The following is a 15,286-nucleotide window of genomic DNA, read 5'->3' as shown; positions in this document are numbered from 1 at the left end:
GCTCACTGATCACGGGGATGATGCCTTTCTTCAAGAACTGTCAAGAACTTCTTCCACACATGCACACGGGTTCGTGAAACATGTGTGCGTTCTCCGAACATCTATAAGCACAACATATCAGCTTACCGCTTCTGGTGTTGGTAATACCCACGTTGCCATTGGCAGCGTTACCCAACCGTAAACAACTTGTTATATAACACATAGGCGGCTCTTGAATGAGGGGAAGAAGTGTTAATTTTAAGGGCTCGTTTTTCTTTAACACATATTTCCTTCATTCAGAGCGAGGGTCTCGTTCTGGCAGACTTGACGCTTTCTGGTAGTATGCGAGGGGTTATTGGTCAGCTGCCAGCTCGTAATAAGTGCACGTGCTACGTGACGCCAACAGGCAGAAAAAGAGCGTTCCACACTCGCCGTCATGGCTACTGGCGGCGTTGACTGACGCTCCCACGTTTAAATGCACATATACCCCATAAAATGGACGGGGGAAGGCCGCCGCGGTAGCTCAGTTGGTAGAACATCGGACGCGTTATTCAAAGGTCGCAGGTTCGGTCCCTGCCCGCGGCAAGTTATCTTTTAGTCCACTTTTATTTCTTCCCATTTACCTTACACTTACTACTAATAACGTCCCCTATACTTTCCTTGGCATTATTGTCTGTTAGTGCTAATTAATGTGCGGCTCTTCAACATAATGTGTGCGTATAAAATTTATACAAATATTTAGCGTCTTTTCCTAGCGTGTCGCTCAGTAAAAAAAATGACGCCACAGTCACCTTCCCGCCGCATCCTTCGTATAATATCGACTCCCACGGTACCTGGGATCTGCCAAATTTTTTGTTTGTGAGCAACATGCTCCTTTCGCGAAAGTGGCCGCTGCAGTGAGCGAAGTGACCTTCGTGCTCTCTGTAACTTCAACGCAAACTTGCGGTGAGAGCGCAAGACGTACAAGATAAGCGCGCGCGCAGGTTCGACCACGCCCTGTAGAGGCACACACTCCTTTCAACGCGTGGGGCGACTACCTTTAAACGCGCTGTTCGAGCCCTTCGCGCCACCTCACTCATGATAACGAAAACACGCTCATGTACCCCGATCTCTGAGTACCGCTACCGGGAAATGGTGCATATAAATAGCACGCCGTTAGTACGACGAGGAACGTGCCGTCCGTGGCGGAGTCGTTTCGCGCTGGGGATCAAGGGGTCACAAGTTCGACTCCAGGTGACGGAACTTTTTCTTCTAGTTTTTTCTTTGCCATATGTTAGCCTTTATATTTTACAACGTCATATTCGTGACGGAAATGCGTCTGTAGAGCCGTGGTGGAGCCCGGCTCAAAACACTTCCGTGTTAAAACTTGCCGTACGGGTCTGCTCACTCTAAGCTAGTGAAGAGGGCCATTGCCGCAGTGTCTGGGATCTTCACTCATGAAGTCTTGTGAGCACAAGATGCGAGATAGCTTCGTATACCAATTGGCTCGGCTGTCAAAAGCCGATTACCCTCATCCGGTCATTGCGTCTGTGGCGGGTTCCCTGCACTGCAAGCTAAACGCAGAGGCGCTTAGAAAAGAGGCTACAGCTGGTGAGCGGAGCGGACAACGGCCGATAGTTTTGCCTTATATGCCTAAGATGAGCCATAAGTTGAAAAAGTGGCTCACGGGAACGATGTACATGTTGTACTTTCCACACCCAACGAGCTGGCCCAACTGTGCCCCCGCATCATGGGCGTCTCCAAGTCTGGCTGCCAGGTCAAGCACGCCAACCATTACAGTCAATGTGCGCCTGGTGGGTTGTATGAACTGCCCTTAACCTGTGCCAAGTCCTACGTAGACAAACGGGCAGATGCGTAAATGACCGCATGAGGGAGCACGTCAGCAATTTAAAGAAGGATTTTACAGTGCAGCTTTCGGCGCATTGCAAAACCTGCTCTTGTGAGCCGAGATTCTAAGATGTGAAAATCCTTGACAGAAGTAAAAAAAAAAAAACGGCGCGTGAACTTCTGGAGGGATTTCGCTTAAGAGAGAAATTCTGATTGCGTCAGTCTAACGTCGCTTTGACTGTGTAACGCGGAAGAGCTTATTGATATATTTGTTTTGACAGAGCCCCTAGGCATGCGCGATGTTGATGATGCGTCTGCGCATTGGGAAGAGTACGTACGTGCCACACTTTTCCTAGTCTCTATTAAAGTTGTGAGTTAGCGCCTGCCTCGTCATCATGTGTTTCTTTCTTTTGTGATTGTGCTTAAGCGCTACAAGAATGTGTCTTTTCGGTCTTGGTTTTGCCGCTGAATTTGGTAGAATTTCGTTTCTCCGCAATTATTACCAGAGCCCGTTTTTTTAATATCTCAAAGCGGCAATGTGCTCTTCGGAGGAAGGACAGCAATTTTCATATTTGACTCGACCACCTCTCGCCCCTAATTAAAGTACACAATAATGTATTTTCTGTAAATACTGCTGTAATATATTTCTCTAGTCATTTTATGATATTTCACCAAGGAAAAATAATTATGACGGCATATTTCATTTCTGGTATTTATGAAAATTTTCGGAGTTATTTCCTCAACCATTCTGCATATTCACCGAGTATATTAGAGTCGTATGACTCTAATATACTGTGATTTTTTCGTATGAGTAAGAAAAAATCACAGCATATCCACGGAGTGAATGATGATGAGTGGGCGAAGCTGCGAAGGTTCATCGGTAAACCGTGAATCTTCCGTGAATTCTGCCCAGTACATCATCACCGACGTGAGATCAGGTGCGTTTATACTAAAGGTTCGATGAGAGTTATGACGACTTGCAGCTCACTTTAATTTTACATGTACGCTGTGAATTTTCGTTGTTTAATCACGCACAGGAGAAATCGCACATCACGCACTTCCTTGGAGGTCAGAATCCAGTGCCTATATATACGGGGTGGTCAGTGAACGGTTGTGCAGCGCGAGCGGTCGGTATTTTCAATCAAGACGCTGCCGCCACGCTGCCTCGCGACGCTGCCTGCGGCGGCGCCGCTGCGCCGCGAGGCAATATAGGGAGGGGGGGGGGGACCGTAGGAGAGGAGAAAGAGGGGGAAGCGTAGGAGAGGAGAGGGCGATACATATCACGTACTGTCCCAGCGCATTGTCTTTAGGGAGCCTTCATGTGTGTACGCCCCCTCAGTTTTTAAGACTGGTTATGGGGGAGGGGAAGGGGAGAGGGGTATGGGAGAGTGGAAGTGGGGAGGGGAAGGGGAGAAGGTGAGTGGAGAGGGAAAGGGGGGGTAGAGGACATGAGGAATGGTGAGGGGGAGTGGAGAGGAGGTGTGTGGAGAGGGTATGCGCATGCGCAGTAAGGGTGGTCACGCCGCACACCACCACCACCACCGGACAGATACTGCCATTTACTGCCAGCTGCCGGGAGATACGCCGCACAAAGGAGACGTGACAAGGTTAGACTAAGAGGAGCTACGCCCCTAAAAAACGTCGATACGAGTGCAAATGACCCAGATCCTTCGTGTCCACGGCAAGTTAAACAGAAAATAGGCACACATAAATACACAATTTTGGCTTGAATTTGTGGAAGTGCGGTTTAGGTATCATAATGCCGTAATTGACACACCGACAGCGATGATGTAACACGTTCTGGGTTGACTGATGTATGCCATTTCATGATAAATGAATGATCGGGATGAATGATACATAATTATCCGACGACACTATCTCTCTCATTCACAAAGTGTTCTTGTATTCTGCTAGACGTTTTCTTATGCCCTCCGTCTTCGAAAGCACTTGCTCGGAAAACATCTGATGTAATCGTTCATTTAGAGGTTCTGTATATACAACTAAAATATCCATTTGCTAGGGGTACGCTGAACACATCACATACAGGCGGCATCTTGCAAGCAGAAAGCGAATACACTGGGCACGTTATTCCAGCAACGACAGGAAGTGAGAACTTCAAAAACCCATCAGAAGTAAAGGCACTCTCTAGGACTGACCAAGCACAATATGTCAAACAACTACGAGTCAGCACTCAGCACAATTTCGGATGCGTTTTACTGCTCGAGTTCGTAGGCATCTGTGTTACCACTCCTTGTGCTAAGTCATTCGCACACAACGGGAAAAACGAGCCCTCTCCCCGCTTCGATCGCGAACCTCACCGTCGAACCAGTGCCAATATGAAACGAAGACCTCGGGAGGTGAACATGGCACTAATGTTCTGGGAAGTACTAGTAGAAAGCGGAGATGTTCCCTTCCGCGGATATGCGAACTTGTAAGCATTTTAGTTCTAAGCTCTCATGTAACACATTACTATTTGAGGCTTCGCAAACGAGAATATAATATCTAGTAGAGCAGAACACTCGACAGTGCAGAAAGGCGTCGGTAATATAACAGGAATAAATGGCGGAAAAGCCCGTTGTTACGCATAACAAAGTCAGCAGTGATTTAGCGGTAAATGAGCCAGCAATACGCTGTCGTTGGGCCGGGGCATGTGCTAGTGGTTCTGCACTTTTCGCGTCTCAATGGCGTATGGACGATATTACACCGATGGCAAATTTTCAGCTTTGTGAAACGGTGTCATGCGCCTCAACGTAACAGCTTGCGCGCGCGACATTTTTAATGGACTTCCATGCCACATAATGAGCCATGCACCTAAGACGTAGTTGTTTGGGCATCGCGCTTTTTACTGCCGGGCCGGTGTTCGAATGGAGCCAACGGAACAACGAAACAACCAACGGAACAACAATGTACACTTCAAGGCTACTTCCATTTTTATCCAGCCCTTAATCGCTGCTGCGCACACACGGTCGGTTTGCATTTGCAGTAAAGCTCTCATTTGGGCTAGTTGGTGCACAGGTGAACACATAGTGTAGGGTTGCGCGAAAGAACAAGGACGAAGGTAAGTGGACAGGACGGGCGCAAAACTTCAACTGAATAAACGGAAGGCCAAAGCAGTTAAAACGTTTGAATCAACATCTGCCTGACACGTGCCTAAAAAACCTAACAAATATAAGAACCAATAAAGCGGGAAACTAAGAGCAACAAAAATTTGAAACCTTATCTAAGGTCCACCGCGCAAACTCCAACCTGCAAACATGTGGTGATAGTGATATGCGGGTAGAGTATGATCAGTAACATGCGCTGAAGTAGCAAACAAGAAAATAAAACAAAAATGAACGTCTGATTACATAAAACCATCTAAAAATTGCTGCTCCTTGGGGAGCAATAGTCGCTTCGCGCAATGAAGAAGGCCTCTATTAATTCCCTTTCCATCTTGCCATTAGACTTGTACAATATTCGGGTCTCCTTTAGTTTCGGCGAACAACCACATCTCCTACAGTGTAAATCGAGATGGCCTCCGGTGTGGGAGCGCACAGCTAGACTGTGCTCTCGCGCCCTCTAATTGAAGCAGCGTCCCGTCTGTCCAATGTAGCACTGGCCACAGGACAGGGGGATTTGGTATACCACACCTGTTACGCACTCTACAGCGGGATCAACATGCCGCTTACTACACGGCACGCGCAAACCTTTGTGCATCATGGAACATACTTTTGCCAACTTGCACGGAGCCGAAAAAACCGTTTTTACCCCATAACGGTTGGCTACCTTTTTCAAATTATGCGACACGCGATGTATGTAGGGCATTACGTGCACTCGTCTACTTTCAGTCACATTTTCGTTACGTTTACTACTGCCCTTCTTGCTCTGTATCAGCCGTTCACAAGAGCTTAAAATCACAGTTGAAGGGTATCCCGCCTTGTCACTGGACAGACGGGACGCTGGTTCAATGAGAGGGCGCGAGAGCACAGTCTAGCTGTGCGCTCCCACACCGGAGGCCATCTCGATTTACACTGTAGGAGATGTGGTTGTTCGCCGAAACTATAGGAGACCCGAATATTTTACAAGTCTAATGACAAGATGGAAAGGGAATTAATAGAGGCCTTCTTCATTGCGCGAAACGACAATTGCGTTAGCATGCCTTCACTGACATTGCTTCCGAAGGAGCAGCAATGTTTAGATGGTTTTATGTAATCAGACGTTCATTTGTGTTTTATTTTCTTGTTTGCTACTTCAGCGCATGTTACTGATCATACTCTACCCGCGTATCACTATCACCGCATGTTTGCAGGTTGGCGTTTGCGCGGTGGACCTTTCAAATTTTTGTTGCTCTTAGTTTTCCGCTTTATTTGTCCTTATATCTGTTAGGTTTTTTAGGCACGTGTGAGGCAGATGTTGATTCAAACTTTTTAACGGCTTTGGCCTTCCGTTTATTCAGTTGAAGTTTTGCGCCCGTCCTGTCCACTTACCTTCGTCCTTGTTCTTTCGCGCAACCCTACACTATGTGTTCGGTTTGCATTTGTTTACAGATGCGATTGTTTGCATTTGATGTTAGGATTTTTAAAGCATAAAAAGTTTTTCAGTGTGGTACCCGGCGTCGTTTCCCCGCATTGCACATGGTGTGGAAGGAAGACCGTGAGTGTGGAGAATACTTGATTGCGAGCAACTTCTACCGTGCGAGTTGATTCTGAATAATGCGTGCCTATGATTATGCTGCGCAATCCGCCGTTTAGTCTTCGCAAACATCGGCACAATGATTAAGAAACTGTTCTTGCAGTATTGTACAACCTTTTATATTATGTTTCAACGGTGCTCAAAATACTACTCACAAGCGCAAACACCACCTGCAGGTAGTCTATAACATCTTTCAGACCATGCGATACTTTTTTCTTGAATGCTTCCACGTAGCTTGTTGTCAGAACTACTTCTGTCTCTACGGTAATCTTCGAAGGACCTGCGCGAAAGCAGAATGAGAAGGATATGAAAAGTATACTCTGCACTGTCAATGTACTACGGGATATTGACATGAATGCGATAAGAAAATGTTTGCAATAAAAATAAACTGCACAGAGTGATGTTCAACGCACGCGCCTCGAATTTGGCGAAAACGTTGACGTGCCGTCTAATGCATTAAAAATCAGGTATTTAGTTGACCATATCAAGTTGCTTGCTTATTTGTTGCGCCAAGCGCTTAAGTGGAACTTTCGTTGGGCAGTATATTCAGACTTAGGACACGCTGCTCTAAAAACGATTAAAGTAATTAACTCTGGAGTGCTTCAGGGTATTGAATTTCTCAAAAGCGTGGAAAGAGTCCATCTAAGACAATGTTTGAACAAAGTTCTGGCGTTTTATCTGCCAAAATTGTGATATCCCTATTGAAAATTTATCCACCATGTGGGATGGTGGATTCCACCATCCACCATTATGGTGGATTATGGTGCTGGAAGATGGTGGCACATGGTGTATGCTGGATGCTGGCGTATGATGGATGCTGGGAATAGCGGAGCGTAAAACGGCTCTACAGCGTCGGGACCATCGTGATTAGCTGTTACACATAAATAATTGTATAGAAGGCGATGTAGAAAGCATTAGTACAAAAAAAAGAAAAAAAAAAGCCGTATGCAAAAAAAAAAACTGCCGCCACCGGGAGTCGAACGTGCGACCTTCGGATCTCGAGCCGAGTACTTTACGCACTACGCCACGCTGACAGTTGCTTTGAGCTCTGCAAAATGACTAGTCAACATACGAATACACCGTTTGGCTTCAGCTTTGTATGTCTCATACTGGACACAGACGCGATCTTCACATCGTACTAAAATTTGCATAGTTATTAAACGCGAACAAACTGCTGCCAGTAACAAAGGGCACGTCGATAATGGCAACAGCGCTAACTTTCTTGTAGAATTCACAACGTAACTCCAAAAAAAGTGTCAAGTGGACCGAGGAGCGGGTATAGTGAACCGAATGTTACAGCTAATTTTAATTGCCGTTTCTCGCTTTTTCCAAAGGGCGACATGTGCACAGGCTTTATGTCGACTCAAATCTCATTCGATAAACACGCGCGTACAGTTGATTGAGTATTGTGATGCTGTTTTCGCGCAACCTACAGCGCAGCCGTGCCAGCGCACTGATCTGACGCTGTATCATTAGCTACAACTGCAGAACAGCTCGGCCAAACGCAAGTGCAGTGCGCGGGAAAAATATGCCATCATATTGGTTCAGTAAGGCGTTCGAATTGACAAGTCTATGTTCTCGCATACGTGTCAGAGAAGCGCCGGCGAGTGCGACTGGCGGCGGTTGGTGAGCGGAGGCGTTTGCTGGAAGCGCGTCGCATCTATGCTGATCGCTTCTTGTGCGGACACCGTACACGAGAAAAAACGCTTCATTTAGGTTAGCCGATGCCACAGCTGTGCTGTAAAGTCATTCGTACTCATCGGAATCGTGTATCCTGAAACCCAGAAGTGCCGATAACACGTAGACGGACTCGGTCGGTAAGCTATGCCTAACCTTTGGTGGCAGTCATGGTGGTAGAATATGATGGTGGAAGTGATACTTGGTCGGGCTTATCTCGACGCAGGCCGAAGGTAAAAGTTTGTGCATTTTAGCTTCGCACGCATTTCCACTGTTACCTTAAAGTGCCGCTGAGGTAAGTGAGTGTGCAAGAATTGCCAGAGTTGCGTTTCTAGCGTGACGGTATCAAGCGGCGGCTGTTTTCTGGCTTACCCGCTGGAAGGGCTCATTTACTTCTCGGCAACTGCGCGCCGATGTAACACAGATACTGTCGCTGTTCACACCGACACTTCTTGACTTGTAAACATCACAATGGAGCAGCACATCGCGGATGTAAACCTAGTACGTGCGTAAAATGTAAACATTCACGGCTGCTGTGCTCCACAAATCTTGAGGCGGTTACGCCGCATGAATAAAAAAAAAGCGTGCTGAAAAGCTTAATGATCGGCTTTGGCTTCTTTGAACTGTAAACATATTTTTCTACACATTGAACAGCAAAACATTAGAAGTGACAGTGATTTCACATAACGTCACGTCCACTTGCATCATGCCGCCGTCATCCAGCTTGTTCACCAAGCCATCCACCGAAACACGTTTTGCTCGCCACCATCAGCCAGCATTTTCCACTTAACACCAAAAAAAGCTCGCCACCACCATCACCATCTGCCACCATTTTTCCACTCTCGCCACCATCAGCCAGCATTTTCCACTTAACACCAAAAGAAGCTCGCCACCACCACCACCATCTGCCACCATTTTTCCACTCTTGCCACCATCAGCCAGTATTTTCCACTTAACACCAAAAGAAGCTCGCCACCACCACCACCATCTGCCACCATTTTTTCCACTCTCGCCATCATCAGCCATTATGACCACCACAGTTTCCACCACATCCACTATTGTTTCCACCTTGTCCACCAAGAATTCCAGCATCCACCAACCCACGATTTTCAATAGGGATGATGCACACCGTAGCAAAGAGAATAGCATTTACCACCACAGGTGGGGTTACGTGCACCTACGCTTCCATAAAAACAATATTTTTGTCGCATTTCACCTTAAATCAGTCATTAGCCTATCGCACATTCACTCCAGTCGTGTTCAGGGCGATATAATGTATAAAGAGCCAGAGCCCAACACTCTAAATCCTGAATGTTAAACGTTTTAGCTCAAAATGACCGAGAACGGAGCTAGTTGGTAAGTATTAGGACAGCATGTTTTCAGAAAAAGCGTTAACAGCCACCAAAAAGAATTTTAGGACGGTAAAACTTAAACCAAAGGTAATTAGGCAGCGTGCCGTCGATGTTTTGTTAACACATATTCTTGAGAGAATAGCGTGTAATGTCAAGAGGGCTAAATCGCTCACGTTATAATTGTGTTTTCAGCGAAAATCTATAAGGAGGAGGTTCCTTTTCGAGCTAATGTTTCTGAAAAAGGCACCTGGCAAATCATCACTGTTTCTAGTCACTTGCAGAACTGCCTAACCTCACTGAGTTTTGCAGACCCTTTTCGCATGCGCAATTCTCAGGCGCTAGTTCAGTTTCACTCAGAGGAGAACCCTGGTGGTCGTAAAGCTATAGCATGGATATCGAAGACCTTTATTACTATTCGCCGCATGAAGAGTTATCAACGTGTGTTAAAGGTTGCAATAAAGAGCAAGTGCAGGAAACGGTTTTCACTGATAAGTGCGGTGTGTCTACCGAGGCTTTTCTAGAAATAATTTTCATGTATTTACAATCGACGCTGGTAGATTGGAAGGAAGGCACTTATGCGCAAATATCAGGAATTTGCATTGGTTTTAATATTGCTTGAATTCTTAGTGATTCATAGCTTAGCAAGATCGCCAAACGTTTAGAGGACGCCTTAAAGGGACAAACAACTGATGTTTCTCGACACGGTGTTTTACGGCGCGACAAGAAGCTAACCATTTGTAGCGTTTGTAGCTGCAGTGGTTTACCCGAAAAACACGTAGGTATTTTATAAGCAGTATTTTTCGATCTGAAAGGCCCCAAACACGCATGGAGGCTTGCTCCAGCAGCGCTGAGAATTGATAGCGATGCCGCTAGCCCTTGTAAAAGCTGTCGTTCTGCTTTCTCAGAAGTTACTGTAACTATGCTTAACAACCTTTATTTTGAGCTTTCCAACCATTTTTGAAAATAGCAAGCTGTTACAATGAGATGTGTGTCTTTATACACCTTCCCGGTATTCGTACAGTGCTGTGTGCGCCTGCGCCCAAGGTTGCCTGCGCCTGTGTCATGGATGGCTTGTCCCGGCGTCGTTACTCTCTCGATACACGAGCCAAGCCAAGTAATCGAAAACGTAAGTGTGCATATAAACGGCCGCACCGAGTAGCAGCGCGCGCCATTTCTGCGACGAAGTGTAGGTAGCAAAACTATGTCGCTCAAAAATCTTAGCGACCTCGAAACTGCGTGCACGGTTGCATGAGCACGCTGAAAAGTTGCTCAAGACGCGCTGACGAGGATGGGATCAATAAGTCACTCGAAGGCAGCGCCACTTTAATGCATACTACTAACGCAGACCTATATGTAAATTATTATGGAGTAATACATTTTAATATAAATAAACGAACATTATTTCAATACTAACAAACAAATCGTCGACCGCGTACAGCAATCAACGGTCACGTGGTTGTCTTCATCGGATCATTTATGTTTTTGCCGCCAGAGGCGCCACAGGTCATTTTTCACGACTTTAAATTAAGAACTAAAAGTTTAAATCCATCCCTCGCGAAAGAAACAGGGTTGGTTTGAGTCAGTGCGATGGACAATCTTTACTTCAGTGGAGTCAACTCATTTCATATTGAGGGCAGTTGTCGGTCCCTTTAAGCAATTGTAGTATTAAGGTTTTTCGGTAAGTGGACGATTACTCGTTTTTTTGTAGTAGTGATGACTTTGAATTGTTGGTTACGTCAGCGAGCGAACAATTTCACTTAAATGGAGGAGGGCTCAACTTCACTAAAGGATTGCCTCAAAATGATGGAATACAATTTTTAGACATTTCCTTAACGCTTCAAAAGAAACCCGTTTGCTAGCGACATCCTCCTAGATCTTCTAAACTGCTGTTAAACGTCTCGTCGAAACATTCTAAGACAAAAAAAAACGGTATAGCTATGCCATGTCTTTAGTCTTCTCTCACTAAGCCATCTGAACACAAAATGAGTGCCAGGTTTAACGCACAGGTTACAGGTCTTTTCGGTGTAGGTTATCCTCGCGTGGCAGTGGCCACTGTCGCTGAACGCTTAAAAAAATCAATTTGCTTAAGCCCGAGCATGGTTGCAGAAAGCAATAGGAAAAAGCATGTCGTAGGTATTCCGCATGTTCATTGCGTATGTCATAGGCTAAAGAAAGTAGGGGGCAGATACGGGGTCGACGTTGTTATTGCAGCTGCCAATAAGCAAGGTAAGTTATGTGCCACAGTACAGAAAAAGAATGAGCGCGTGATAGACAAGAAGTGGACTGATATTTATTTTGTGAAACATAACAAATTTGCTGATTGCCCTACTTGTGTGCTGTATAGGAGTCTGTGGAGTTGCGGCCGCTTTTACGTAAAGCAAACGGTTCGCTGTGGTAACCAGATAATAATGTAGCATAAGAGATCGCTAACCGGAGGCTCACCATCTAATCTATCTTTACATTATCGAGAGTGAAAGTGCTCGCCGAAATTCGATGAATGCGCGATTTTGTACCGGCACAGGAATGATGAAACACGTTTAATGGTTGAGGTTTGGCATATCGATTACATAATAATGGCGGCGCATGCGTTAGCCAACTATCGATTAATCTGCATGAAAAAGGAATGAAGTGTCTGAATATTTATCTCTCACTTAGACCACCACGCGTGACGGAATATAGGTTCGCCTATTGTTTGGGCATGCGCAGACACGTTTTTGTGCTTTCTTTCTTTTCCGCCGTTGTGCGCCTTTTCAGTTGATAGTTGCCGTTTGTGGTGTCTTGACTTCTGTCTTGTGTCCGTGTTTGCACGCCCTGTCTCTTTAACATGCATATTTGAGGTATCCTGCCAATTATCTGACGCACGATATATTTTAATAAAAGTTGTTGTTTTGTAGCTTTCTAGACAGACGTTAACTAATGCAACTGCTTTTTGTGGGTCTTAGTTGCACGGCTTCGTGTACGTTGCATTTTGTGCTGTTTGTATTAGACCCGCCGTTGTTTTAAAGAAGAAATATTTAAAGCACCGCTATTTAATGTATTTTACTGACTTGCGTCCGCAGTTGTTATATCGCCCCCGATTGCGCCTTTCTTGAAATGAACTTTTGTATTTCAGTGTCGACACAATCGCAAGGAAAGTTCAATTTCGAACCACGCAGACAAACATACACGGGGACGAACTTATTGGTTTACCTGGGATGGTGTAGTTAGGGTGACCAACAATGCGACGTGCTTTGCATTATCTCCTTTCCCTGCCGAGGATTTGCCGCTTTTCGCTGCACTAGCCATCTCACTCAACTCATGGAATCTCTGTATAGGCATGATTTTACCGTGTCTGCCTTTCACAGATACGTTTTACCCATCTGTTTCCATGTGTGTGTGGCGACCGCTATGACTGGTTTAAGTTTGCTTCAAGTTTTTCAATATTTTACTCACTTCGTAGCATGTGCCACTGTTATCACTCCTATAATATGCCTTTTGGCTTAATTTTTAAATGCGAAACATTTTTTAGCGAACCTCTGGCACTTTGAGCGTTTCTATCTACGTATCTATCTATCTATCTAGCCGCCTACGTCTGGGTGCTATCATGATCGACTCCTTAACATGGTGTAGACCAAAATTTGCACGGGAGGGTAAGAGGATTTGACGAATGTGACTGCCGGGTCATGACATGAATAACTTTAAAATCCTGTCGCGTACGACGTCGAACCCTTTCCACTAGACACGTGTGGCACATACCCGTTTACCACGGGCCGCGGTGTACGGGTATGCGCCACAGGTGATTGACAGTTTATATCTACCCAGGAACGGCGAGAACAGTCATTGGTAACTTAAATGCTGGAGCGTTAAGGAAAACCAACATCGGCAGCGTTGACTCAACGAACGAAAAGAATGAAAATTAGGATCCCAGCAGGAATCGAACCCAAGCATTCAGCGTGGCAATCAGGTATTCTACCACTGAGCCACGCCAGGTCTATCAACTGGTTTGGAAAAACAGCCTACGCAGGCGTAATATTGGTGCAATGTCAATTGCGGTTGTGCTGCTGGCTATCTGATTTTACAAGAAAGCAATAAGCATTACACGATGCTCCTACAATGTGTACTCCTACGATAGAGGCGTCATATCAGATTAACGTCTGTAATTCCAGTGTTGGCTCCGCTTTTATAACAGTCTAATAAACACGTTTGTATTCCTATGATTCAGCAAGCTCTTTTGAAGCATTGCTCGATCCCGGAGGCATACATTAACGGAGGTTACATATGATATCCACGTCACCGCACCGTAAAGTGCACTTCCTCCACCAGAACGACGCAGTGTCCTTCATTCCTTACGAGGCTGGGCGGTGGCCTCATGCTGACCGAGGATGATGCGAGATTGATTGACAGCCGCTTTGTAGACTAGGCTACGCAGGCTACATACGCCCAGGTAGTCTACGAATACGACAAACACCGTCCACTGATGTTGGTGTACGTAGCACTATCCAGGCCTACGAGCCTCGACGGCTTATACCTCACCAACGCGAAGTGTGGCCTCAGGTTCTGACATGTCGCCGGCTCTGTCGACAGAGAATTTGTCGACGAAATGACCGAGGCCTCCACGAATTCCAACAGCTCTACTATACCACATGCTTCACTACACATGGGCCCCTCGTCGCCACGATCACGACCGGATCCTACAACAAGTCATGACCAGCTGCTGGTGCTCACTGATCACGGTGATGATGCCCTTGTTCAAGAACTGTCAAGAACTTCTTGCACACATGTACACGGTTTCGTGAAACGTGCGCGCATTTCCGGACACGTATAAACACTACATATCCGCTTACCGCGTCTGGTGTTGGTAATACCCACGTTGCCATTTGAAGCGTTACCCAACCGTAAACAACAGGTTATATAACACATATGCGGCTCTTCAACATATATATGTGTGCGTATAAAATTTATACAAATCTTTAGCGTCATTTTGTAAAGTGTCACTCAGTAAAAAAAGTTACGCTACAGTCACCTACCCGCCGCATGCTTCGCATAACATCGACTCCCACTGTACGTGGGATCTGCCGAATTTTTTTGTTTGCTTTTGTTTCTCGTGGGTATATCAGATCATGGTCGCTTCGTGCGCTGGGTACGATGGAACCAGGACAATGAACAGGAACACGTCGACAACGGATGGAGAGCAAGGTAAAAAATTCAGTGCTTCTAATCTTCACTCAGCACGGTCCACGCGTTCCATGCGCATATTGTGAGTAATATTAGTTTGGCCCAGTACAAGGTGTCAAACTGCTTTTAGGGGCGAAGCTCCTTAAGGCGGCACCCGTTCGTCCCTCGTAGTCGTAGTCGTAGTCCGTAACCAGTCTTACGCTTGACCTCCAAGGTGGTGCCGGTGGGATATTTTTCCTGTGCGTTGTTGAACAATAAAAAATTCGCAGCGGTAGCTAAAAGCCGACTTCTTCTGTCCCTCATTCCCATTAGCAGCCATCCTTTACCTCCAAGGTAGTGCCTGGTGTGATTTCTCCTGTGCGTGATTAAACAATAAAAATTTTGTTCAAAACGCCGTTGATTGATGAAATAAACCAACGAAAGACGCCATATGTTTTGTAAAAGCAAAACGGAAGAACGCCAGATGTTTCTAAAGCAAAAGGAAAAGACGCCAGCTGCTTAACGAAAGACGCCAGATGTTTTCTAAAGCAATGGTTTTCTAAACAATGAAAATTCACAGCGTACATGTAAAATTAAAGTGAGCTGCAAGTCGTCATAACTCATCGAACCTTTAGTATAAACGCGCC

The 15,286-nt window shown here is 45.8% G+C and overlaps 1 protein-coding gene across 1 annotated transcript in view; it reads right to left on the bottom strand.

Moving 5' to 3' along the window:
• LOC125759494 (uncharacterized) overlaps window positions 1-15,286 on the bottom strand; it is a 64,293-nt gene that overhangs the window by 3,912 nt on the left and 45,095 nt on the right. The window contains exon 6 of the mRNA XM_049418347.1: window positions 6,633-6,757. Within this exon, the coding sequence (XP_049274304.1) occupies window positions 6,633-6,757 (125 nt within the window). The remainder of the gene's footprint in view (window positions 1-6,632; window positions 6,758-15,286) is intronic.

Source organism: Rhipicephalus sanguineus, chromosome 8 (assembly GCF_013339695.2).
Source record: "Rhipicephalus sanguineus isolate Rsan-2018 chromosome 8, BIME_Rsan_1.4, whole genome shotgun sequence".
In the NCBI taxonomy this organism is placed as follows: Eukaryota; Metazoa; Arthropoda; class Arachnida; order Ixodida; family Ixodidae; genus Rhipicephalus; species Rhipicephalus sanguineus.
This window is presented reverse-complemented; position numbering and strand designations above follow the sequence as displayed.